This window comes from Rhinoraja longicauda, chromosome 37, assembly GCF_053455715.1.
Source record: "Rhinoraja longicauda isolate Sanriku21f chromosome 37, sRhiLon1.1, whole genome shotgun sequence".
In the NCBI taxonomy this organism is placed as follows: domain Eukaryota; kingdom Metazoa; phylum Chordata; class Chondrichthyes; order Rajiformes; family Arhynchobatidae; genus Rhinoraja; species Rhinoraja longicauda.
This window is the reverse complement of record NC_135989.1, coordinates 8,361,544-8,388,273: the sequence shown is the minus strand read 5'-3', so window position 1 is coordinate 8,388,273 and position 26,730 is coordinate 8,361,544. Positions and strand designations below refer to the sequence as shown.

General features: G+C 49.3%; 1 protein-coding gene across 1 annotated transcript in view; it reads left to right on the top strand.

Moving 5' to 3' along the window:
* Nucleotides 1–25,455, top strand: part of LOC144610577 (uncharacterized) — a 27,766-nt gene extending 2,311 nt beyond the window's left edge. Inside the window, exons 2-6 of the mRNA XM_078429386.1 lie at nucleotides 2,674–2,739; nucleotides 17,096–17,251; nucleotides 19,504–19,588; nucleotides 24,163–24,207; nucleotides 24,607–25,455. Coding sequence (XP_078285512.1) covers nucleotides 2,674–2,739; nucleotides 17,096–17,251; nucleotides 19,504–19,588; nucleotides 24,163–24,207; nucleotides 24,607–24,651 — 397 coding nt within the window. The 3' untranslated portion in view covers nucleotides 24,652–25,455. The remainder of the gene's footprint in view (nucleotides 1–2,673; nucleotides 2,740–17,095; nucleotides 17,252–19,503; nucleotides 19,589–24,162; nucleotides 24,208–24,606) is intronic.
* Nucleotides 25,456–26,730: the final 1,275 nt, after the last annotated feature.

Here is a 26,730-nt window from a genome sequence, read left to right as displayed (position 1 = left end):
CCCTCCACCCTGGGACAGATGAGAGAATGGATCTGTGTCCCTCTCTCCCTCTCCCTCCTCCCCCTCACTCTCCCTCTCTCTCTCTCCTCTCCCTCTCCCTCCCCTCTCCCCTCCCCCTCCCTCTCCCTCCCTCCACCCTGGGACAGATGAGAGAATAGATCTGTGTCGCCCCCTCCTCCCTCTCCCCTCCTCCCCCTCACTCTCCCTCTCTCCCTCACTCTCCCCCTCCCTCCACCCTGGGACAGATGAGAGAATAGATCTGTGTCCCTCCCTCTCCCACTCCCTCCCCCCCCCCCTCTCCCACTCCCCCACTCCCACTCCCCCCTCTCCCACTCCCCCCTCTCCCACTCCCCCTCTCCCACTCCCCCTCTCCCACTCCCCCTCTCCCACTCCCCCTCTCCCACTCCCCCTCTCCCACTCCCCCTCTCTCCCTCCCTCTCCCCTCTCCCTCTCCCCCTCCCACTCCCCCTCTCCCACTCCCCCTCCCTCTCCCCCCCTCCCTCCCCCCCCCTCCCTCTCTCCTCCTCCCTTTCCCTCTCCCCCTCCCCCTCCCTCTCTTCCATTAGTACTCTTGCATTCCCCTCTCTCCTAGTCTCTGCTGTTCCACAGTGCATATTACAGAGAGTCTCCCACTAAGTCTCTTGTCATTAATCTGTCCACTTACCTTGTGATCTATTGATACAGCATTACGGACATTTGGTTAGAATCCCTCGGCTTCGGAGCACAGAACTGTCCAAAGAAGAGTCCCGACCCAATCCGCATTCCCCCGCCCCGCTGAGTTACTCCAACACTTTATCTTTTTTTTAATGACCAGGCCCTTCGGCCCAAAATGTCCGTGCCGATCATGATACTGTTAAAGCTAATCTTCCCCCGCTTGCATGGGATCCACACCCCTCCATTCTCCACTCTTCCCTCATTCCTTCCTTCTCGACATAAAATTAAACTTTGAAGTTTCAGTCTGAGGGATCACAACCGGATACTTTGCCAATCCATGTTCTCCAAAGATGCTGCCTGACGGACTGAATTACTCCAGCACTTAGGAGCAAAGAGGTCCTTCTGCAGTTGTACAGGGCCCTAGTGAGACCGCACCTGGAGTACTGTGTGCAGTTTTGGTCTCCAAATTTGAGGAAGGATATTCTTGCTATTGAGGGCGTGCAGCGTAGGTTTACTAGGTTAATTCCCGGAATGGCGGGACTGTCATATGTTGAAAGACTGGAGCGGCTAGGCTTGTATACACTGGAATTTAGAAGGATGAGAGGAGATCTTATCGAAACATATAAGATTATTAAGGGGTTGAACACGTTAGAGGTAGGAAACATGTTCCCAATGTTGGGGGAGTCCAGAACCAGGGGCCACAGTTTAAGAATAAGGGGTAGGCCATTTAGAACGGAGATGAGGAAAAAAGTTTTCAGTCAGAGAGTTGTGAATCTGTGGAATTCTCTGCCTCAGAAGGCAGTGGAGGCCAATTATCTGAATTCATTCAAGAGAGAGCTAGATAGAGCTCTTAAGGATAGCGGAGTCAGGGGGTATGGGGAGAAGGCAGGAACGGGGTACTGATTGAGAATGATCAGCCATGATCACATTGAATGGCGGTGCTGGCTCGGAGGGCAGAATGGCCTCCTCCTGCACCTATTGTCTATTGAGTTCCATTTAAAATCCATTCAGAAGCCAGCATCCAACTTCCACACTCTGCCCGTCACTCTCTGTGCTAGCTCACTCTGCCCCCTTTAAAAAGTGTAGTTTAGTTTAGAGATCCAGCACGGGGAGAGGCCCTTCGGCCCACTGTGTCCACACCGAGTTCTGTGTTGTCCCGTTTTCTCACCCACTCCCTCCACAGCTCAGTTGTGTTGAGTTTATTGTCTCGTGCACTGAGGTACAGTGAAAGGCTTTTGTTGTGTGCTCGCCAGCCAGCAGAAGGCCAATACACACCAGGGGGCAATGTGTAGAAGCCCATTAACTTACAAATCCACACATCTTTGCGATGTGGGAGGAGATGGGGTCACGGGGAGAACGTGCAAACTCCGAACAGTCAGCACCCGCGGCCAGGATCGAACCCTGGAAGCTGTTCAGTTTATCAATTCCCTTGCCAAACTTCACTTCCCTCTCAGCCTTTTTGAAGCAGCTCCTTAAAATCTGCTGGCACGGTGGCACAGCGGTAGAGTTGTTGCCTTACAGCGAATGCAGCGCCGGAGACCCGGGTTCCATCCCGACTGCGGGTGCCGTCTGTACGGAGTTTGTACGTTTGACCTGCGTGGGTTTTCTCCGAGATCTTCAGTTTCCTCCCACACTCCAAAGACGTGCAGGTATGTCGGTTGATTGGCTGGGCGAATGTAAAAATTGTCCCTAGTGGGTGTAGGATAGTGTTAATGTCGGCGCGGACCCGGCGGGCAATAAGGGCCTGTTTCCGCGCTGTGTCTCTAAACCCTGTAAAAGATTTGCACAAAGAAGTGCAAAGTATTTGGAGCTTGATAAACAGGATCTGGTTCAGGGCAGTCTATGTGCTGGGATGGTGTGATCAACGAGCACAGCTCTCGGCTGTGATTGAGAACCGTTGTGATGTGCATTGTCATGCAGGGTCGCTGGGGCTGAGTTGCTGGCTACCGCAGTTTGTGCATTGACGACCTTTACTGAATGCGCTGCTCCCTAAACTGACTCGCCCCTTTGCCTCTGCAGCCTCTCCCAGCCCAACATCCCCGTGGTCTGCGTGGACGTGGAAAGAATCCAGCTCCGGCCTTCGCGGTGAGTGAAACCACAGCCTGTTCACCGGACAACCTCCCCAGATGTTGCACATCACGGTTGGCACGGTGACCCATGTTCGATCCTGACTATGGGTGTTGTCTGTACGGAGTTTGTACGTTCTCCCCGTGACCTGCGTGGGTTTTCTCTGGAAGTTGCAGTTTCCTCCCACACTCCAAAGACTACAAGTTTGTAGGCTAACTGGCTCGGTAAAATTGTAAAAGTGTCCCTAGTGTGTGTAGGATATTGCTAGCGTTCAGGGATCGCTGGTCGGCGCGGACCCGGTGGGCCGAAGGGCCTGTTTCTGCACTGTATCTCTAAACTAAACCAAACAAAACCAAAAAAGTCAGAATACAATTCAATACAATACAATATATCTTTATTGTCATTGTACCCAGGGGTACAACGAGATTGGGAATGCGCCTCCCATACGATGCAATATTTTAAGTAATTTAGACAACAGCAACCCAACGAAACGAAACAATTGTAACAGTTTTTAGACAGGGTAAAGTGCAAGTTGATCTATGCGTTGTGGCCATCCGGCTCAGCAGGACCGGTTCATAGCAGCTATGGCCCTGGGGATGAAGCTGTTCCTGAGTCTGGAGGTGCGGGCGTAGAAGGCCTTGTATCGTCTGCCCGATGGAAGGAGTTCAAACAGACTGTTGCAGGGGTGTGAAGAGTCTTTGTGGATGCTGGTGGCTTTTCTGAGGCATCGTGTGTTGTAGATGCCCTCCAAGTCTGGTAGCTGTGTTCCGATGGCCCTCTGAGCTCTATGGACTACCCGCTGTAGAGCTTTCCTTTCTGCCTCCGTGCAGTTGAGTTTAGTTCATTGTCACGTGTACAGAGGTACAGTGAAAGGCACGTGTATCGAGGTACAGGGGTAATTTGCTCCTTTATCCCTAGTGTGTAGTTCTATCCTACAAACGTGGGGTAAAGAAACCAATTAACCTACAAACCCGCAGGTCTTCAGAATGTGGGGGGAAACCGGAGCACCCGGAGAAAACCCACGTGGTCACTGGGTAAACACGCAAACTCCGCACAGACAGCGCCCGTAGTCAGGATGTAACCCGGGTCCCTGGCGCTGTGAGGCAGCAACTCTACCGCTGTGCCACCGTGCCGCCATCTTGAGGCTTTCCTGTGTACCACTGTTCAAACATCGGTCGCACCGCTGTTTCTCCTCCGTTTCCACGAACGAATAAATCATCGTGGAAAGGAAAATAAAAGGTCATTTCATTCACATTTCCCCAGAGCCGCTTCTCAATCAGTGGTAACCGCGGAAGGCTGAACTCCAGGGCTCCTCCAATGCTGTGGGGCTGGTGGGCCGGAAGCGATTTCAACGTTGCGTTTGGCGTGCACGTCAGGTTGGATTGTAAGGCCCAGTGCCCACGTCTCCCCCTCCCTTCGTCCCCACTGCCCTTGGAATAAAACGGCAAGGCACGTGGCAAACCTTGCAGCCATCCCTGCCCTTCCGTGACATTAAGAATACACGCGCACTGCCTCTGTCACAAGGTATCAGCCTTAGACGAAGGGATTAAAAGTACCATTAGCAAATTTGCAGATGATACTAAGCTGGGGGGTAGTGTGAATTGTGAGGAAGATGCAATAAGGCTGCAGGGTGACTTGGACAGGTTGTGTGAGTGGGCGGATACATGGCAGATGCAGTTTAATGTAGATAAGTGTGAGGTTATTCACTTTGGAAGTAAGAATAGAAAGGCAGATTATTATCTGAATGGTGTCAAGTTAGGAGGAGGGGGAGTTCAACGAGATCTGGGTGTCCTAGTGCATCAGTCAATGAAAGGAAGCATGCAGGTACAGCAGGCAGTGAAGAAAGCCAATGGAATGTTGGCCTTCGTAACAAGAGGAGTTGAGTATAGGAGCAAAGAGGTCCTTCTACAGTGAGACCGCACCTGGAGTACTGTGTGCAGTTTTGGTCTCCAAATTTGAGGAAGGATATTCTTGCTATGGAGGACGTGCAGCGTAGGTTCACTAGGTTAATTCCCGGAATGGCGGGACTGTCGTATGTTGAAAGGCTGGAGCGATTGGGCTTGTATACACTGGAATTTAGAAGGATGAGGGGGGATCTTATTGAAACATATAAGATAATTAGGGGATTGGACACATTAGAGGCAGGAAACATGTTCCCAATGTTGGGGGAGTCCAGAACAAGGGGCCACAGTTTAAGAATAAGGGGTAGGCCATTTAGAACGGAGATGAGGAAGAACTTTTTCAGTCAGAGAGTGGTGAAGGTGTGGAATTCTCTGCCTCAGAAGGCAGTGGAGGCCAGTTCGTTGGATGCTTTCAAGAGAGAGCCGGATAGAGCTCTTAAGGATAGCGGAGTGAGGGGGTATGGGGAGAAGGCAGGAACGGGGTACTGATTGAGAGTGATCAGCCATGATTGCATTGAATGGCGGTGCGTACAGGCTCGAAGGGCTGAATGGCCTCCTCCTGCACCTATTGTCTATTGTCTATTGTCTCCATAGGCTCGACAGTGCCACACAATCTGGGCCTTACCCCTCGTTGTGTCTCTCAAACTACAGGGTTGGACAGACTTAGATCATTATCTCTGTAATGTCGGAGGTCGAGGGGAGACTTGATAGAAGTATTTAAAATCATGACAGGGTAGACAGACAGAACCTTTATCCCAGGATGAAAAGGGGATAACTAAACAGGGCGGTCACGGTGGCGCAGCGGTAGAGTTGCTGCCTTACAGCGAATGCAGCGCCGGAGACTCAGGTTCGATCCTGACTACGGGCGCCGTCTGTACGGAGTTTGTACGTTCTCCCCGTGACCACGTGGGTTTTCTCCGAGATCTTCGGTTTCCTCCCACACTCCAAAGACGTGCAGGTTTGTAGGTTAATTGGCTTGGTGCATGTGCCAAATTGTCCCCCGTGTGTGTGTGTAGGATAGTGTTAGTGTGCAGGGGCCGCTGGTCGGTGTGGACTCGATGGGCCGAAGGGCCTGTTTCTGCGCTGCATCTATAAAACTAAATAAACTAAAACTAAATCGTCCCTAGTGTGTGTAGGGTAGTGTTCGTGTGCGGGGATCGCTGGTCGGTGTGGACTCGATGGGCCGAAGGGCCTGTTTCTGCGCTGTATTTCTAAACAAAACTAAACCCAAACATAGCACTGTGGTGAGAGGGGAGCAACTTAATGGAGATGTGTGTGGGGTAAGTTTAAAACAAACATTGTGGTGTAGATGAGAAAGTGGGATTACATCGAACTAGTGTGAATGGGTGATTTATGGTTGTCGTGGACTCGGAAGGCCGAAGGGCCAGTTTGCATTCTGTACATCTTTGAACAAAACCAAATGAAGACGTTTGCAAGCCTTGCGACTGTCGAGGTGGCTTGGAACATTTCCTCACGCCTGCCCTCTGGATACAACCCTCATTCCCTTTCTCATGTTACCTGGCATTCAAAGCGGCCTCTGTGAAACCAGTCATTCATTGGCAGGGATTATTCCCGCAGTTTCCTTTGCAACCTGATTTTTAAAAAAACTTCACCAGGTCACCTTGAACTCTTGTGGCTTACCAAAGCAAACACGTGCATTTCCTTTCAACCAAGGCTGCACAGTTAAATCTCTGTCAAAAGCAAGCCATCCAGAGTATAAACCGGGACTGGGAAAATGGGTGCACTTAGATGGCAGTACTTCAAGCCAGCAGAAACTGTTCCTTCACAGTGCCAGAGACCCGGGTTCGATCCTGACCTCGGCTGCTGTCCGCGAGATGAAATCGCACATTCTCCCTGTGACTGCGTGGGTTTCCTCGGTTCATAGAAACATAGAAAATAGTTGCAGGAGGAGGTCATTTGGCCCTTTGAGCCAGCGCCGCCATTCATTGTGATCATGGCTGATCATCCACAATCACTAACCCGTGCCTGCCTTCTCCCCATATCCCTCGATTCCCCTAGCCCCCAGAGCTCTATCTAACTCTCTTTTAAATTCATCCAGTGAATTGGCCTCCACTGCCCTCTGTGGCAGAGAATTCCACAAATTCACAACTTGAAAAAGTTTCTTCTCACTTCAGTTTTAAATGGCCTCCCCTTTATTCTTAGACTGTGGCCCCTGGTTCTGGATTGCATTGATGTGCAGGTTTGTGGGTTAATTGGCCCTCTGTAAATGGACTCCTCGTGTGCAGGGAGTGGATGGGAGCGTGGGATATCAGGCAACTGACTCCACTCCTTTCATCGGCTAGAGTGTGATCCTGAACTCCCACCTAACTCACTGGAGAGCTTTGAACTCTATAATTGGACTTCAATGTTATATTTTTGCACTAAACGTTATACCCTTGATCCTTTATCTCCGCGCTTTATCTACGTACAGTTTTGTCTTTCACTGGATAGCACGCAAACAAAACCATTCCACCGTACCTCGGTATTTGTGACAATAAGAAACTAAGCATTGAACTTGTGTGTGAAAGGGTGATCGATGGTCAGCACGGACTCGGAGGGCCGAAGGGCCTGTTCACAGGTTCTAGGAGGAGAATTAGGCCATTCGGCCCATCAAGACTACTCCGCCATTCAATCATGGCCGATCTATCTTTCCCTCTTAACTCCATTTTCCTGCCTTCTCCCCATAACCCTTGACACCCGTACTAATGAAGAATCTGGCAGTCTCTGCTTTAAAAGTACCCATTGACTTGGCCCTCACAACCATTTGAGGGCAATGAGTTCCATAGATTCAGCACCCTCTGACTAAAGAAATTCCTCCTCATCTCCTTTCTAAAGGTATGTCCTTTTATTCTGAGGCTGTGGCCTTTGGTTCTAGACTTCCCCATCTGTGGAAACATCCTCTCCACATCCACTATCCAGGCCTTTCATTATTCTGTAAGTTTCAATGAGGTACCCCCTCATCCTTCTAAACTGGTTAGTTTAGTTTAGAGATACAACGTGGAAACAGGCCTACCGAGTCCGCACCGACCAGCGATCCCCACACATCAACACCACCCTACACACACTATGGCCATTTTTTAAACGTTTATACATTTACACCAAGCCAATTAACCTATAAACCTGTCCGTTTTTGGAGTGTGGGAGGAAACCGAAGGTCTCGGAGAAAACCCACGGGGAGAACATACAAACTCCGTACAGACAGCGCCCGTAGTCAGGATGGAACCCGGGACTCTGCCGCTGTAAGGCAGCAACTCTACCGCTGTGCTCCTGTTGCTATGCTTCATCGCCAAACTATATTTTCATTTTGATCTGCTCCCCCTCCTTCCCCCCCCCCCCCTGCTCGCACATCCACTCTTAATCTGCACAGACGTCCATTAGAGATGGGGCAGAGATTAGGCTCACCGTGTGTGCAGACAAGCCTGTACATTTTCCCTGCTGGCAGCATCTCCTACAGAACTGGGTCACCACACATCGGAACAGTTGTCCACCCGAGTGCATCCTATCTCCTTCAGCACAACTATCGCCTTGTTATTTTTATTCCCCGATTAAAATATTCATGAACCATGTCCATTTTAACCATTATTCCAATTTACCAGCTCAATTTTTCTAAAGTAACATTGATCTTTTAAAAAACGCTGCCCGGATTCTGTGAAAGGCGTCTACATTTCTTTCATGGTGATCCTTGCATGTATGGTGAAACGCAGTGCATAGAAGCTGAGGATCCTAAGTCAGGGGTTATGGGGAGAAGGCAGGAGAATGGGGTTGAGAGGGAGAGACTGATCAGCAGTGATTGAATGGCGGTGTAGACGCGATGGGCCGAATGGCCTAATTCTGCTCCTGTCCCTTATGAAGACCAAAAGACGTTTGAGCAGAATAGGGCCATCCAGCCCACCGAGTCTGCTCTGCCATTCAATCGTGGCTGATCTATTCTTCCCTCTCGACTCCATTCTCAAACTTTCACCCAGTAATCTTTGACACCCGTGCTAATCAAGAACCTGCCCATCTCCACTCTAAAAATGCCCTGCAGAGTTGTCAAGTGTAGTTTAGTTTAGAGATGCCAGGCCCTCTGGGTCATCCAAGTCTGTACCGACCAGCGATTGCCCGTTCACACTAGTTCTGTGTGATCCCACTTTCCCATCCACTCCCTACACGTTCGGGAGCCCAGTGTAATCTACAAACTCGCACGCCCGTGGGATGTGGGAGGAAACCGGAGCATCTGGTGAAAACCCACCGGGTGAACGTGTAAACGTCACACAGCCAGCAGCCGGGCTCAGGATTGAACCTGGGTTCCTGCTGCTGTTCAGCAGCGGCCCTACCCGCTGCGCCAGTGTGCCGCCATTGTCTTTGGCAACGAATTCCACAGATTAACCATCCGAATTGGCCCTCTGTAAATTGCCCCAAGTGTGCAGGGAGTGGATGAGAAATTGAGATAGCACAGAACTGGTGGGCCGAAGGGCTTGTTTCCACGCTGTTTCTCGAAACTAAAGACAGGCCCGAAGTACAAAAAGCAGGCAGGTACAGCTTAGCTTTTTAAGCGGTGGTACAGCAACAGATGGGGTGTGAAGCCCAGTTCTTGCCAACGCACTTTGGGAAGGATGTGAATGAACAAGAGGGGATGCAGAAGAGATTTGCTGGAACTGTTCCAGGAACGAGGGATTAGACCTGAGATGTGAATGCTCTCCTTGTAGCACAGGCAGTCGAGAGGCCCTCGTGTACAGCTCAGACCCCTCTGTGCTTTATAACCACACTTTCAACACATTCTTTCAAAGATTTATGTCCATGTTCTCCCAGGACTCTGTACAGCCTCTGGAAGTACATCGTCTCACTCATATTGTTACTGTTCCCATCCGTCTCACCGCCCTGTTACGTTTCTCTTGGCTGTCTAGCCTGCCAGCCTCTCCGGTCTGGAGACTCTTACCGTCCTTACAGTTGATCCAACTGCCCAACGTGTACCAACTGCAGCTGCTGCCGACAGACACAAAATGCTGGAGTAACTCAGCAGGTCAGGCAGCATCTCTGGAGAGAAGGAATGGCTGACGTTTCCGGTCGAGACCCTTCTTCGACCCGAAAAACGTCATCCATTGTCGCCCGTCTCTTTGAGTTACTCCAGCATTTTGTGTCTATCTTCGGTGTAAGCCAGCATCTGCAGTTCCTTCCTGCACATTTTGTCCGCAATTTTATTCAGCACAATCCCAAGGGAATAAAAGTCAGTGGTCCCAGCACTGAGCCTAGGAACACACTGCCAACCATCCTCTGAAATGATAGTTCTACCTTTTAGGATAAAGTCAGCGGATGAGAACTTTAATCAATGTGCCTCCGTTTTGCGGTCTATTTTTGTGTGGGAGTTGCATGGGGCTGCACGGTGGCGCAGCGGTAGAGTTGCTGCCTTACAGCGGCAGAGACCCGGGTTCCATCCCGGCTACGGGCGCTGTCTGTACGGAGTTTGCACCTTCTCCCCGTGACCCGCGTGGGTTTTCTCCGGGTGCTCCGGTTTCCTCCCACACTCCAACGACGTACAGGTTTGTAGGTTAATTGGCTTTGGTAAAGATTGCAAAGTGTCCCTAGTGTGTGTAGGATAGTGTTAGTGTGCGGGGGATCGCGGGTTGGCGCGGACTCGGTGGGCCGAAGGGCCTGTTTCCGCGCTGTATCTCTAAACTAAACTAAACATTATCCACTGCATTCCATCAAGCGTCTGGGAAACTCAGTCATCTTGGTCAACTCTGATATATATTTTAAAGACACAAAGTGCTGGAGTAACTCAGCAGGTCGGGCAGCATCTTCAGAGATCAGGCAGTGTTTGATTAGGACCCTCTTTTGGTCTGAAGAAAGGTCACCTATCCATGTTCTGTAGAGAAACTGTGTGATCCACTGAGTTACTCCAGCACTTTGTGTGTTTTTTTTGTATACCACATCTGCAGTATCTTGTGTCTTTTAACTTATGCCTTGCTTCAGATCTGTGTCGCTCTCCTCTGTTAACCCTTCCCTTTTTAATCTGTTCCCAGATTGCCACTGAATGTTTTTTTGCAGCCAAGCTAACGTGACCAGTCTGCAATAGACAATAGGTGCAGGAGGAGGCCATTCGGCCCTTCGAGCCAGCACCGCCATTCAATGTGATCATGGCTGATCATTCTCAATCAGTACCCCGTTCCTGCCTTCTCCCCGTACCCCCTGACTCCGCTATCCTTAAGAGCTCTATCCAGCTCTCTCTTGAATGCATTCAGAGAATTGGCCTCCACTGCCTTCTGAGGCAGAGAATTCCACAGATTCACAACTCTCTCTGACTGAAAAGGTTTTTCCTCATCTCAGTTCTAAATGGCCTACCCCTTATTCTTAAACTGTGGCCCCTTGTTCTGGACTCCCCCAACATTGGGAACATGTTTCCTGCCTCTAACGTAATAATCTTATACGTTTCGATAAGATCCCCTCTCATCCTTCTAAATTCCAGTGTATACAAGCCTAGTCGCTCCAGTCTTTCAACATATGACAGTCCCGCCATTCCGGGAATTAACCTAGTAAACCTACGCTGCACGCCCTCAATAGCAAGAATACCACCATGTCGAAACAAGGAACTGCAGATGCTGGTTTAGACACTACAGCACTAAACGTTATTCCCTTTATCCTGTATCTGTTCACTGTGGACACTTGCTTGTCATCATGTATTGTCTTTCCGCTGACTGGACAGCATGCAACAAAAGCTTTTCACTACATCTGTACACATGACAATCAGCTAAGCTAAACTAATTCAGCAGGTCAGGCAGCATCTCTGGGGAACATGGATAGGTGATGTTTTAGGTCGGGACTGAAGAAGGGTCTCAACCCAAGACATGAATGCGGCAGGGTGGCACAGCGGTAGAGTTGCTGCCTTACAGCGAATGCAGCGCCGGAGACTCGGGTTCGATCCTGACTACGGGCGCCGTCTGTACGGAGTTTGTACGTTCTCCCCGTGACCTGCGTGGGTTTTCTCCGAGATCTTCGGTTTCCTCCCACACTCCAAGGACGTACAGGTTTGTAGGTTAATTGACTGGGTAAATGTAAAAATTGTCCCTAGTGCGTGTAGGATAGTGTTATTGTGCGGGGATCGCTGGGCAGCGCGGACTCGATGGGCCGAAGGGCCTGTTTCCGCGCTGTATCTCTAAATCTAAAGAAATCTTTTAAATATCTAAAATCACCTATCCGTGTTCTCCAGAGATGCTGCCTGGCCCGCTGAGTTACTCCTGCACTTTGTGTTCTAACCTGCGGTTCTCCACAGAGGTCATTGCTATGCTCAATCTGCCTCAGACTGGGTCAAACCTGGGCTTGCAATGGTCTGGAACTCGAGATAGAACGGGATGCTGCCTATTAGTTAGGAAAAGGGGACGTACAACGAGATCTGGGTGTCCTAGTGCATCAGTCACTGAAAGGAAGCATGCAGGTACAGCAGGCAGTGAAGAAAGCCAATGGAATGTTGGCCTTCATAACAAGAGGAGTTGAGTATAGGAGCAAAGAGGTCCTTCTGCAGTTGTACAGGGCCCTAGTGAGACCGCACCTGGAGTACTGTGTGCAGTTTTGGTCTCCAAATTTGAGGAAGGATATTCTTGCTATTGAGGGCGTGCATCGTAGGTTTACTAGGTTAATTCCCGGAATGGCGGGACTGTGATATGTTGAAAGACTGGAGCGACTAGGCTTGTATATACTGGAATTTAGAAGGATGAGAGGGGATCTTATCGAAACGTATAAGATTATTAAGGGGTTGGACACGTTAGAGGCAGGAAACATGTTCCCAATGTTGGGGGAGTCCAGAACAAGGGGCCACAGTTTAAGAATAAGGGGTAGGCCATTTAGAACTGAGATGAGGAAAAACTTTTTCAGTCAGAGAGTTGTGAATCTGTGGAATTCTCTGCCTCAGAAGGCAGTGGAGGCCAATTCTCTGAATGCATTCAAGAGAGAGCTAGATAGAGCTCTTAAGGATAGTCAGGGGGTATGGGGAGAAGGCAGGAACGGGGTACTGATTGAGAATGATCAGCCATGATCACATTGAATGGCGGTGCTGGCTCGAAGGGCCGAATGGCCTCCTCCTGCACCTATTGTCTATTGTCCCCAAGTGCTGCCCTGCTGCACAGCAAAGAAGTGGAAACGGTGAACTGCAGGTGCTGGATAGTACGCAAAAAGTGCTGGAGTTACTCAGAACCGGAGAACAAGGATAGGTGACGTTCTGGGTCAAGACCCTCCTGCAGTGGACAGCTAGCTCCAGGGGGCAAGGGCCGGAGTGGATGCAGATGGCATTGAGCGGCTCTGACAAGTGTACGATGAGTCAACATGAATGCACTTGAGTGGAAGTGACTGCATTTGCGTAGTTCAGAGCTCTGGGCTAGAATGTGCCGTTTTTAGCTCTCTCCTCCTGTCATATTTGTTCTGATCATTCCCCCTGATCCTGGCTGCAGATGACGGTGGCTTCACAAGCCTGCGGCCAATACTCCCCTTATTAATTTATAACAATGAAGCCAGCCCTCAGTGAAATTCTTCAGCCAGATGTCGGTTGGGGAAAGTAGGTCTTATATAAGGAAAAGTCAAAAGATTTAGATTTTCAACTGCTAATTAGGGTAAATAACATGATTTCTTGACAGGACTTAATCATCCCTTTACACTTTTTGAAAAAAAAAGGTTTCAGGATCATTAAGTACAAAATGTGACTGGAATTGCCTTAAACATCCCTGTGAGATTGCCCCTTCATCTTCAAGGGGGTAGGTTTGCTCTTTGTCATCCATCTCCATAGATTAACTCCAGTAGTGCAGAAACAACGAACTGCAGATGCTGCTTTATACAAAAGAAAGACGGGAATGCACAGTGGTGCAGCGGTAGAGTTGCCGCCTTACAGCGAATGCAGCGCCGGAGACCCGGGTTCCATCCCGACTGTGGGCGCCGTCTGTACGGAGTTTGTACGTTCTCCCCGTGACCTGCGTGGGTTTTCTCCGGGATCTTCGGTTTCCTCCCACACTCCAAAGACGTGCAGGTTTGTAGGTTAATTGGCGGGGCAAATGTAAAAATTGTCCCTAAAGGGTGTAGGATAGTGTTAGTGTGTGGGGATCGCTGGGCGGCATGGATCCGGTGGGCCGAAGGGCCTGTTTCTGCGCTGTATCTCTTAAAAAAAAAATCGAAATCTTCAGTAACCCCTCTCCTCCTCGCCTTCCCCCCATACCCTCATGAAGTAGGATCCCGACCCAAAACCATCACTGTGTAAAGCACAAAATCTTCCCGGTTCCAGCTCCCTCTATCAATGCTTGGCAGCAAGCAAGGTTCTTCCCAAAGCTCCAGTTTCTTCCTGGGCTGGTTGGTTAACTGGCCACTGTAAATTGTTCCTCTTGTGTAGGTGAATGACGGAATCTGGGGGGGAAAGAGTGAGAATGCGGGGAGAACAAAATGGGGTTAGTATAAATGACCAGTTTAATTTAGTTTGGAGATCCAGCGTGGAAACAGGCCCTTCGGCCCACTGAGTCCACGCCAACCATTGATCGCCCGTACACAAGTTCTATGTTATCCCACTTTCGTATCCTTCACGCTAGATTGAGGCAACTTACAGGAGCTAATTGACCTACAAACCTGCACGTCGTTAGGGCGTGGGAGGAAACCGGAGCACCTGGAGAAAGCCCATGCGGTCACAGTTAGAGCGTGCAAACTCCACACACGGCAGCACCCGAGGTCAGGATCGAACCCAGTTCTCTGGCAAGGAGAGGCATTTAAAAAAAATGTTCTCAATTTTATTTAAATCTATCTCCCACTCAATCTAATGGTCAGCACAGACACAAAGGGTCTGTTTACCTTCTGTATTTTTCCAATTACTATATGACTTAGCAATAACAGCCTGTATTTTCCACGCGAGTTTGAGTTTCGTTTATTGTCACGTCTAGCGAGGTACAGTGAAAAGCCTTTGTTGCGTGCTAACCAGAAAGACTATACCTATTAACAATATATCCATCCACAGTGTGAGATATATATATTGGCATTTTCTATGTAAAGTAGAATATCTCACAGGTCACACATCCCCCCCATCAAAGGTAGGCAGCAGAGTAAATAAATAAATCCTTCTCTTCACGGATTTAATCAGTGTTGCCCTACCATGACAGTTCAGCACAGGACTGATGAAGCTGATGTGTGGCACGGTGGCGCAGCGGTAGAGTTGCTGGCTGACAGCGCCAGAGACTCAGGTTCGATCCCGACTATGGGTGCTGTCTGTACGGAGTTTGCACGTTCTCCCCGTGACCTGCGTGGGTTTCCTCCAGATTCCTCCCGCACTCCAAAGACGTGCAGGTTTACAGGTTAATTGGCTTGGTATAATTGTAAATTGACCCTAATGTGTGTAGGATAGTGTTAATGTGCAGGGATCGCTGGTCGGCACGGACTCGGTGGGCCGAAGGGCCTGTTTCCACACTGTATCTCTAAACTGAACTAAAAGCTGCCGCCAGAGATTCCCTTTCTTTTGGCTAACCCACGCCACATGTGCTGAAGGAGTATACGCACGCAAGTGGCCATTATGGTCAAAGTATTTCAGGACATTAATAATTGAAGCCACTGCATTGAATTTCGACAAACTCCGAGGGAACATCTCTGAGATGAGCTCTGGTAAGTTGCACAGTTTCCAAGGAGACGGGAATTTCAGGAGGCAACTGTGGCTCGTCGGGTGGAACAAGCTAATGGCATTGCTTTGGGATCTAAATCTTCCAGGTCAGTTGTTCCTTGAATCTAATACGAACTGCTGCCTGTTTGTGTTTAAATATAAAGTACTCCTTAGGCAAATGCACTGTAAGATGCGTGATTGTCTGTCCTCATAAGATTAAACCGATGTCTCGCCAATTGGTGCATGAAAAGGATGGGACATTTATACGTTACCTTGTTACAAAACACGCGAAGACTTAAACAAAAAGGCACAGTGGTTGTCACTTTGAAGGCCGGCTAGCGGAGATGAAGAACACCACTGAAGGTGGCTGGTTAATCTCTTAGTCTTGCTCCTTTGGTGCCCCATTGTTGTGATAAATGTTGTTGTTGTTCGTCCTTCGGGTCGGAAGATGACCATGACTTCACTTTCAGGATTGGTGACTGTGGGTCCAGAAGTGACTGGTGAGGCCATTCAAGATAGAGCTCTTAAGGATAGCGGAGTCAGGGGGTATGGGGAGAAGGCAGGAACGGGGTACTGATTAAGAATGATCAGCCATGATCACATTGAATGGCGGTGCTGGCTCGAAGGGCTGAATGGCCTCCTCCTGCACCTATTGTCTATTGCCAATCTGGGCCCGGAAGGCACGCCCACACGTAGGACACAAGTGGATGGGTGCTGCAGTGGAAGTGGAGGTAGCCCGGGCCTTGCACGCGGTGCGTTTCCTCTGGGCCTCTGCTGTGCGTCTGTTCTCTGCTGCACGGGCTCCTGTGGTGAGCTTGCTACGCCAAGTTGGACGGTCCAGAGCAAGAGACTCCCAAGTGCTGAGGTTGATGTCCAAGTCTTTGAGGGACACTTTGAGGCAGTCCTTAAACCGTTTTATACTCAACGTAGAAATGTACCGCGCAGAAACAGGCCCTTCGGCCCACTATGTCCGTGCAGAACATGATGCCAGGTTAAACGTGATTAAGTATGTGTGTGCCTTGAGCTGTTTGCACTGCATGCAAACAAATAGTTTCACTGTAACTTGGGGGACATAAAGTACCATTGAAACATAAAGTGCCATTGAACCATGGAACATGGAACCGTACAACACAGGAATAAGCCCTTTGGCCCACCATGTGCACACCAAACATAATGACAACTTAAACTAATCTCTTCTACCTGCACGGGATTCATAGCTTTCCATTCCCTGCATATCCATGTGTCTATAAAAGCCCCTCAAAACTCCACTGCCAAGTCTGCCTCCACCACCACCACCACTGGCAGCAGTTTAATTTACTGTCACGTTGATCGAGGTACAGTGAAAAGCCTTCGTTGCGTGCCGGCCAGACAGCAACACATGATTACAATCGAGCTATTTACAGTGTAGAGATACTTGATAAGGGAATTTATTCACAAAACGCTGGAGTAACTCAGCAGGTCAGGCAGCATCTCGGGAGAGAAGGAATGGGCGACGTTTCGGGTCGAGACTGAAGAAGGGTCTCGACCCGAAACGTCACCCATTCCTTCTCTCCTGAGATGCTGCCTGACCTGCTGAGTTACTCCAGCATCTTGTGAATAAATACCTTCGATTTGTACCAGCATCTGCAGTTATTTTCTTATACTACTTGATGAGGGAATAATGCCAGCAAAGTCCGATCAAGGATAGTCCGAGGGTCACCAATGAGGTCGATAGTAGCTCTCATGTTCCAGGCGTCCACCACTACCCAAGTAAAGAAAAAACTGCCTCTTTAAACTTTGCTCCTCTCATCTTAAAGCAATTTTTGACATTTCCACCCCGCGGAAAAGATTCTGACTGTCTATTCTATACATGCCTCTCATAATATTATATACCATCTCGCAGGTTTTCCCTCAGCCTTCAATGTTCCAGAGAAAAGAATCTCAGTACGTCCAAGGTCTCCTTATACATGTCTGTACAAAGTCTGTACGTTCTCCCTGTGACCTGCGTGGGTTTTCTTCGAGATCTCCGGATTCCTCCCACACTCCAAAGGACGTGCAGGTTTGTAGGTTAATACTCCAATACACACAGCATTCTGGTAAACCTAAATCTGAAGAAGGGTCTCGACTGGAAACGTCGCCCATTCCTTCTCACCAGAGATGCTGCCTGTCCCGCTGAGTTACTCCGGCGTTTTGGGTCTATCTTCGGTTTAAACCAGTTTCTGCAGTTCCTTCCTGCACATGCTAATAAATCCATTCTGCATCCTATCGGAAGCCTCTGCACTATTCCTGTGAGGCGATGACTAGAACTACCAATGATTTGGTGCGTCAGAGAGAGACTGGATTCATTATTTCCCCAACAGCTCGCTTGCCCACACCTTAAAACTCTGCTCACAATTGCCCACATGGAGACCGAGCCACTGGAGGGGGTAAAGGACACAGATAGCAGACGAGGTGGCCGGGAGTTTAAGACGATGGACTGTGAGCTCATTGTGCTCTACAGGCCTGTGTTCGAATCCCATCCTCATTGGGAGCTGTTACTGTGGGTAATGGATGGGGTGCTGTTAATGATATTGAGTGCAGCACGGTGGCGCAGTGGTAGAGTTGCTGCCTCACAGCGCCAGAAACCCGGGTTCGATCCCAACTATGGGCGCCGTCTGTACGGAGTTTGTACGTTCTCCCCGTGACCTGCGTGGGTTTTCTCTGAGATCTCCGGTTTCCTCCCACACTCCAAAGACGTGCAGGTTTGTAGGTTAATTGGCTTGGTGTAAATGTAAAAGTTGTCCCTCGTGTGTGTGAGATAGTATTAATGCGCGGGGATCGTTGGTTGGTGCGGACTCGGTGGGCCGAAGGGCCTGTTTCCATGCTGTATCTCTAAACTAAAGTAAACTAAACTAGAACTACCAGTGAATTGGTGGGTCAGAGAGAGACTGGATTCGTTATTATCCTGGCAGCCCACTCGCCCATCAAAAGGCACCTTAAAAAAACTCTGCTCCCAATCACCGCCATAGAGACAGTCTCTGGAAGATGAAAGGGACACAGAGTGCTGCAGTAACTCAGGGGGTCAGGCAGCATCTGTGGAGAACATGGATAGGTGACGTTTCACAGAGTGCTGGAGTAACTCAGCGGGTCAGGCAGCATCTGTGGAGAACATGGATAGGTGACGTTTCACAGAGTGCTGGAGTAACTCAGGGGGTCAGGTAGCATCTGTGGAGAACATGGATAGGTGACGTTTCACAGAGTGCTGGAGTAACTCAGCGGGTCAGGCAGCATCTCTGGAGAGCGTGGATGAGGGATGTTTTGGGTTGGGACACTTCTTCAGCTTTGAAGAAGTTCTCCTCGTGTGGAAGGACAGCTTTTCTCTGGACGTACTGGGATAGAGGCAAGGAAAGGCCCAGACTCGGTTCTCTGGGTTCTCATGACCTTATACACCTCTATAAGATCCTCCCTCAGCCTTCTGCGCTCCAAGGAACAATGTCCTAGCCTACCCACCCACTCCCTATAGCCCAGGCCCTCAGATCCTGGGAACATCCTTGTTCCCTGCACTCTTTCCAGCTTAACACCATCCTTCTTGTAGCAGGGTGACCAAAACTGAACACAGTCCTCCAAATGTGAGATGGAGTATGGTAGTGAGCTAGAGAGGTGGAGTGTGTGAGAGATAGGGAGAGAGAGATGGAGTGTGTCAGAGAGAGCGATGGAGTGTCAGAGAGAGATGGAGTGTGTGAGAGATAGGGAGAGAGAGGTGGAGTGTGTTAGTGAGAGGTGGAGTGAGAGGTGGAGTGAGAGAGAGAGAGAGAGAGAGAGAGAGAGAGAGAGAGAGCAATGGTGTCAGAGAGATGGAGTGTGTGAGAGAGAGAGAGGGGAGTGTCAGAGAAAGAGGAAGTGTGTCAATGAGAGATGGAGAGAGAGAAGTATGTCGGAGAGAGAGAAATGAAGTGTCATTGAGAGAGAGGGGAGTGTCAGAGAGAGAGAGAGAGGGGGGAGTGTCAGAGAGAGAGAGAGAGGCGAGTGTCAGAGAGAGAGAGAGAGAGAGGTGTCAAAGAGAGAGAGAGGGGAATGTTTCAGTGAGAGATATGACTGATGTACATGAGAGGGTGGGATGGAATATGTTGGTCAATGTGTCCATGAAGGTCAGAGAGGGAGGAGGTGTGTCAGTGATAGTGATGGTGTACGTGTGAGAGAGAGTGTCAGTGATAGTGTGTCTGTGAGATGGACTTAGTGGGTCAGATAGTGAGAGTGGAGGGAGGAGTGGGAGGAATATTAGTGTGGAGCTGAATATTCGGCAGCTCACGGCATTTTCTGTTTCTGTTTCAGATTTGCAGCATCTACAGGGTCTGGAAACCAAATGGTCATCCAGGGAGAACGTGCAGACCCCCACGCACAAGAACAGCAACCAGAGGTCAGGATCGAACTGAGGAATGAGGGGAGAGAATCAGGGGAAAGCATCCGAGACTGGGGAGTTAGGGGAGGGCACCAGTAAATGGGGGAATTAGGGGAGGGCACCAGTAAATGGGGGTATTAGGGGAGGGCACCAGTAAATGGGGGATTAGGGGTGAGCACCAGTAAATGGGGGAATTAGAGGAGGGCACCAGTAAATGGGGAATTGGGGGAGGGCACCCGTAAATGGGGAATTAGGGGAGGGCACCAGTAAACGGAGGATTAGTGAGGGAGAGATGCGTCATTGAGAGAGAGATGGTGTGTCAGTGAAAGAGATGGTGTGTCAGTAACTGAGGCGTGGAGTGCATCGGTGAGAGTGCAAGTGAGAGATAGAAGGTGTGTGTGAGAGAGAGAGAGAGAGATGTGAGTGTGAGTGAGGGTCTTTGATGATGTTGGCTGCTTTCCTGGGGCAGTGTGCTGTGTAGATGGAGTTGATGTGCAGTGTAGATGGATGGGCTGGGCTACATACATACTGTGTAGCTTCCTGCGGTCTTGGGCAGAGCCGTTGGCAAACTAGGCTGTGATGCAGCTGGACAGGACGCAGTGTATGATGTCTCTGAGGACGTTGTTGTGCGTTGTGGAGAGAGAGTCCTTGAGCAGAATCGGAGACATGTGCGATCTCCGCAGCCTTCTGGAGAAGTCGAGGCATGGCGTGCTTTCATATCTGCAGCAAGAATGTGGTCGGGCCAGGACACATTGTTGGTGATATTTATGCCCAGACGCATGAAGCTCTCGACTATTTGGGCGGCACGGTGGCGCAGCGGTAGAGTTGCTGCCTCACAGCGCCGGAGACCCGGGTTCCATCCCGACTACGGGTGCTGTCTGCACGGAGTTTGTTCGTTCTCCCCGTGACCGCGTGGGTTTTCTCTGGGAGCTCCGGTTTCCTCCCACACTACAAAGACGTGCAGGTTTGTAGGTTAATTGGCTCGGTAAATTGTAAATTGTCCCTAGCATGTGTGGGATAGTGTTAATGTGCGGGGATCGCTGGGCGGCACGGACTCGGTGGGCTGAATGGCCTGTTTCCATGCTGTATCTCTAATCTAAACTAAACTATCTCCACTTCAACCCATTGATACCAACTGGGAACTATACTCCACCCCACTTCCCAAAGTCGATACCTGCAGATTCTATTCACAAAATGCTGGAGTAACTCAGCGGGTCAGGCAGCATCTCAGGAGAGAAGGAATGGGCGACGTTTCGGGTCGAGACCCTTCTTCAGGCTGAAGAAGACTCCAGCATTTTGTGAATAAATACCTGCTGATTTGTACCAGCATCTGCAGTTATTTTCTTATACTACCTGCAGATTCTACAATCATTTAGTTGCTGCAACTTTAAGGTAGAAAGGTTTTGAGATTCTTCTGGGTGAATGGATTGAGAGGGGCCCCCTAAAGCAAGTGGCCTTAGATCTTGGTCAATAAGGGTCTTGACCTGAAACATCACCCATTCCTTCCCTCCAGAGATGCTCCAGCTCTTTTTATATCCACCTTCAGTTTAAACCAGCATCTGCAGTTCCTCCTACACTAAACATCTAACTTCCAGCTCGGTGCTGCCGACCCGCCATCTAATGGTCAGACTGAGTACTGCCGCAGCACAGCACAAAACATCACTGATACAACCAGAGTTCTTCACCTAACAGAATCTCAGAGCTGCAATATTCTTGCAGTCTCAGGGGAGGGTAGATTCACAGCACAATCATCAGCTTTATGAATGGCCAATAAATATGCAGAAATGAACTCTCATCATAATCCGACGCGCCACAACTTATTTAATAGGAGAATGTTTAACCAAGGAATTGCAGATGCTGGTTTAAAGTCTGAAGAAAGATCTCGACCCAAAACGTTATCTGTCCGTGTTCTCCTGAGATGCTGCCTGACCCGCTGCGTTACTCCAGCACTTTATAGCAGGTTCAATCAGAGCAGAAGGCTTCATTTAAACATAACATAGAACAGGAAAACCGTCTTCAGTCAGAGAGTTGTGAATCTGTGGAATTCACTGCCTCAGAAAGCAGTGGAGGCCAATTCACTGAATGCATTCAAGAGAGAGCTAGATAGAGCTCTTAAGGATAGCGGAGTCGGGGTATGGGGAGAAGGCAGGAACGGGGTACTGATTGAGAATGATCAGCCATGATCACATTGAATGGCGGTGCTGGCTCGAAGGGCCGAATGGCCTACTCCTGCACCTATTGTCTATTGTCTATAGTACAGCACAGGAACAGGCCCTTCAGCCCAAAATGTCTGTGCTGATCATGATGCCAAATTGGTCTCCTTAAACCTTTACCCTCTGACCTTAAATCTATGCCCTTTAGTACTTGTTATTCAATTTAGACTTTAAAGATACAGCACGGAAACAGACCCTTCGACAGACCCTGTCTGTGCCGACCAGTGATCACCCCATACACCATCCTACACACTAGGGACAATTTACAATTAACAGAGGCCAATTAACCTGCAAACCTGCACGTCTTTGGAGTGTGGGAGGAAACCGGAGCACCCGGAAAAAAACCCCACGCAGGTCACGGGGTGAACGTACAAACTCTGTACAGACGGCACCCGTAGTCGGGATCGAATCCGGGTCCGTGAGGCAGCAACTCTACCGCTGCGCCACCTATTTTGACGGTGTGCGGAAATATTCAGCAAAACGTCAGCTGTGGATCGGTTCCGACTTCAGTGAACATTCAACGCTGTCGGTGAGTTTGGACATTAGAGGAACCATCGACCGTTGACTGTACCCTGCGGCTGTGATGATAACCGCGAGGGAGGGTCGTAGACGGGGGGGGGGGGGGGGGGGGGAGCATTTGGGAGTGACTGCCTAGTTGCAGAGATGTACTGAAGGGAGTGGTGACCTTGCATTGGAAGTTTCACATGGAGTTTGGGAACAGCTCCGTCCAAGACAGCAAGAACTTGCAGAGAGCTGCAGAGGAATCCCACGCGGTCACGGGGAGAGCGTGCATACTCCACACAGACAGCACCTGAGGCCAGGATGGAAGCAGAGTCTCTGGCACTGTGTGGCAATAGCTCTACCAGCTGAAGACTGCTACAGGAATGTAACCAGTTGTTGCTGCCTGTTACACTTTAGTTTCGTTTAGTGTCACGTGTACCGAGGTACAGTGAAAAGCTTTTGTTGCGTGCTAACCAGTCAGCGGAAAGACAATACATGATTACAATCGAGCCGTCCACAGTGTACATAGGGAAAAATGTTCAGTGCAACATAAAGCCGAACAAGATAAAGTCCGATCAAAGATAATCCGAGGGACTCCAACGAGGTAGATAGTAGTTCAGCACTGCTCTCTGGTTGTGGTAGGATGGTTCAGTTACCTGTTAACAGCTGGGAAGAAACTGCCCCTGAATCTGGAGGTGTGCGTTTTCACACTTCTGTAACTTTTGCCCGATGGGAGAGGGGAGAAGATGGAGTGGCCGGGGGTGAGACTGGTCCTTGATTGTGCTGCTGGCCTTGCCGAGGCAGCGTGAGGTGTAGATGGAGTCAATGGAAGGGAGGTTGGTTTGCTGGATGGTCTGGGCTACGTCCACAATCCACTGCCGTTGGTGAGAGTGGTTGGGGACGTGCGGATCCTGCTGGAGCTGGTCACCGGTCGGTAAAGGCCCCAATCAACATTCATTGCTGTCGGTGGGTTGTAAGTCATGGAAAACTCACTGACCAATGAGTGGGACTGTGGCCGGATGATTCATCCTTCTTTCTAAGAGTTGGACCATGGAGCCTGAAACCAAATAGAACAGATTCCTCACGCCAAATAGAACAGGAGTATGTTTAACCATCTCCATCTTGCAGGGGGCTTTGATCAGGCCACGTGAAATGGTCCTTTGCAATTTTTCCTGTAATATTCAGTTTTTAGTTTTAGAGATGTAAGGTGAAAACAGGCCCTTTGGCCCACCGAGTCGGTGCAGACCAGCGATCACCCCCTACGCCAGTTCTATCCCACACACACACACACACACTAGGGACAATTGACGGAAGGCAACAACACAGGTTTGGGACGTGGGAGGAAACGAGAAGGGGAACGTGCAATCAATGAATTGATTCAGTCTGAAGAAGGGTCTCGACCCGAAACGTCACCCATTCCTTCTCTCCAGAGATGCTGCCTGACCCACTGAGTCCATCTCCAGAGATGCTGCCTGACCTGCTGAGTCCATCTCCAGAGATGCTGCCTGACCCACTGAGTCCATCTCCAGAGATGCTGCCTGACCTGCTGGGTCCATCTCCAGAGATGCTGCCTGACCCGCTGAGTCCATCTCCAGAGATGCTGCCTGACCCACTGAGTCAATCTCCAGAGATGCTGCCTGGCCCACTGAGTCCATCTCCAGAGATGCTGCCTGACCTGCTGACTCCATCTCCAGAGATGCTGCCTGACCCGCTGAGTCCATCTCCAGAGATGCTGCCTGACCCACTGAGTTACTCCAGCACTTTGTGTCTACCTTCGATTTAATCCAGCATCTGCAGTTTGCTTTCCAACACATCAATTAATTGATTATCAAGTTATTGTGTGATTGACTATCGTTTATTTATTTGTTGTGTTTACAGGCATGTAAAGCTGCAGCAAGTGTGAAGTTCGTTGTTCCATTGCAGGTACACTTGCCAATTATACACTCCTGATGCCATCTTGAACAGCTAGCTGCCTGCGAAGTCAGTCTGAGGAAGGGTCTCGACCCGAAACTAGACACAAAATGCTGGAGTAACTCAGCGGGGACAGGCAGCATCTCTGGATAAAATGAATAAGGGTGACGTTTCGGGTCGAAACACTTCTTCAACCCCATTCCTTCTCTCCAGAGATGCTGCCTGTCCCACTGAGTCACTCCAGCACTTTGTGTCTATCCCGGGAAGACTGGACTGGAAGCAAAGTATTCTCGACCTACGGCACCACCTCAGACCGGGTGAGGCAGCTGCATGGAAGGTCAAGCCCTTTCTCTTATTTATTTTTCACGACTTAAATTTCTGAATGTCTCATCTTTTGCCATTTTATCCCAGGGTCTAATCTGCTCTTGTTCCCACCTGAGAAATCCTGTTGACTGAAGTGAGCGGAAGCCCTTTGATGTTCAGTTGCTGTGTGTGTCGCTGGGTTCCAGGTGAAGGGGCAAAAAATATTAACACTTCTGGTGATTTAGACACCTGCACGGCAGATGAATGGTGAATGAGGCCAGACGTCAGCCAGCCAGCTACATAAAAGGATGAGCCAACACTGCAGATGGCAGATTAACACACAATGCCTATCGCAGAGACACTTGACTGACTTTAAATGATGGGAAGGACTTTTTTTACAGGAGTAATTTCTCGTGTACGAAAGAACTGCAGATGCTGGTTTAATTCGAAGATAGACACAAAATGCTGGAGTAACTCAGCGGGACAGGCAGCATCTCCGGAGAGAAGGAATGGGTGACGTTTCAGGTAGAGACCCTTCTTCAGACTGATCAAGGGTCTCTGAAGAAGGGTGCCTGACCCACTGACTTACTCCAGCATTTTGTGTCTACCTTCGATTTAATCCAGCATCTGCAGTTTTATTTCCAACACATCAATTAATTGATGATCAAATTATTGTGTGATTGACTATCATTTATTTATTTGTTGTGTTTATAGACAATAGGTGCAGGAGTAGGCCATTCGGCCCTTCGAGCAAGTACCACCATTCAATGTGATCATGGCTGATCATTCTCAATCAGTACCCTGTTCCTGCCTTCTCCCCGTACCCCCTGACTCCGCTATCCTTAAAAGCTCTATCCAGCTCTCTCTTGAATACATTCAGAGAATTGGCCTCCACTGCCTTCTGAGGCAGAGAATTCCACAGATTCACAACTCTCTGACTGAAAAAGTTTTTCCTCATCTCCGTACTAAATGGCCTACCCCTTATTCTTAAACTGTGGCCCCTGGTTCTGGACTCCCCCAACATTGGGAACATGTTTCCTGCCTCTAACGTGTCCAACCCCTTAATAATCTTATATGTTTCGATAGGATCTCCTCTCATCCTTCTAAATTCCAGTGGATACAAGCCTAGCCGCTCCAGTCTTTCAACATACGACAGTCCCGCCAGTCTTTCAACATATGACCGTCCCAGTTTACGGGCCTGTAAAGCTGAAGAAGGGTCTGGACCAGAAACATCACCCCATTCCTTCTCTCCAGAGATGCTGCCTGACCGGCTGAGTTACTCCATCATTTTGTGTCTATCTCCCTGTAATATCTCCCCACCTCTAAGTTCATTTGTACAATATCACCCAGATCAGGGGGCACACTGAAGCTTGGAGCAGCCAACTCCAAGGCTCTGTGGGGGAGGATCCCAGTCTAGGATCCTTCTGCTGCTGCACATTGAGGGGCAGAGTCCAGTGGGGACCCCCCCCCCCCCCCCCTCAAACAAGGGCAGGTAGATCACCCCAGGGTGCCACATGAGTAACAAGGATGTTGGATATATAATGATAGTTCCATGAACACCACCAAATACAACGCTAACAAATGTATGTGTTGCCGATGAGAATGCTGGAAGAGTTTTTGCACAGCTCTTTTTGTACATATTTATAATTCCCAATAAAGTTTATTGTTGGAAATAAAAAATATATTAACCCAGGAACATTGGAGAGGGGAGGTCAAGTCAAGTCAATTTTATTTGTATAACACATTTAAAAACAACCCACGTTGGCCAAAGTGCTGTACATCAGTTCAGGTGCTAAGAAACGAACATACAATGGCACACAAACATAACAGCACATACATAAACATTTCACAGCGCCCCCTCAGAGGGCCTCAAACGCTAGGGAGTAGAAATAGGTTTTGAGCCTGGACTTAAAGGAGTGGATGGAGGGGGCAGTTCTGATGGGGAGAGGGATGCTGTTCCACAGTCTAGGAGCTGCAACCGCAAAAGCGTGGTCTGGCAGAGACACCTCCTCAAACAGACATATCAACTCAGGGGGGCACTTGAGTAGCAAGACTGCTTGGTATTCGGATAGATTGTGCACACCACTGAATATAACGCTAATGAATGTGTAATCGCTGAGAATGTCAGAAGAATTTTGACACTGATCTCTGTTCTGTATCTATTTTTTTATTCTCAATAAAATTTATATTTTGTTTTTTAAAAAATCGTGTGATAGTTGGTTGTATTTTGAA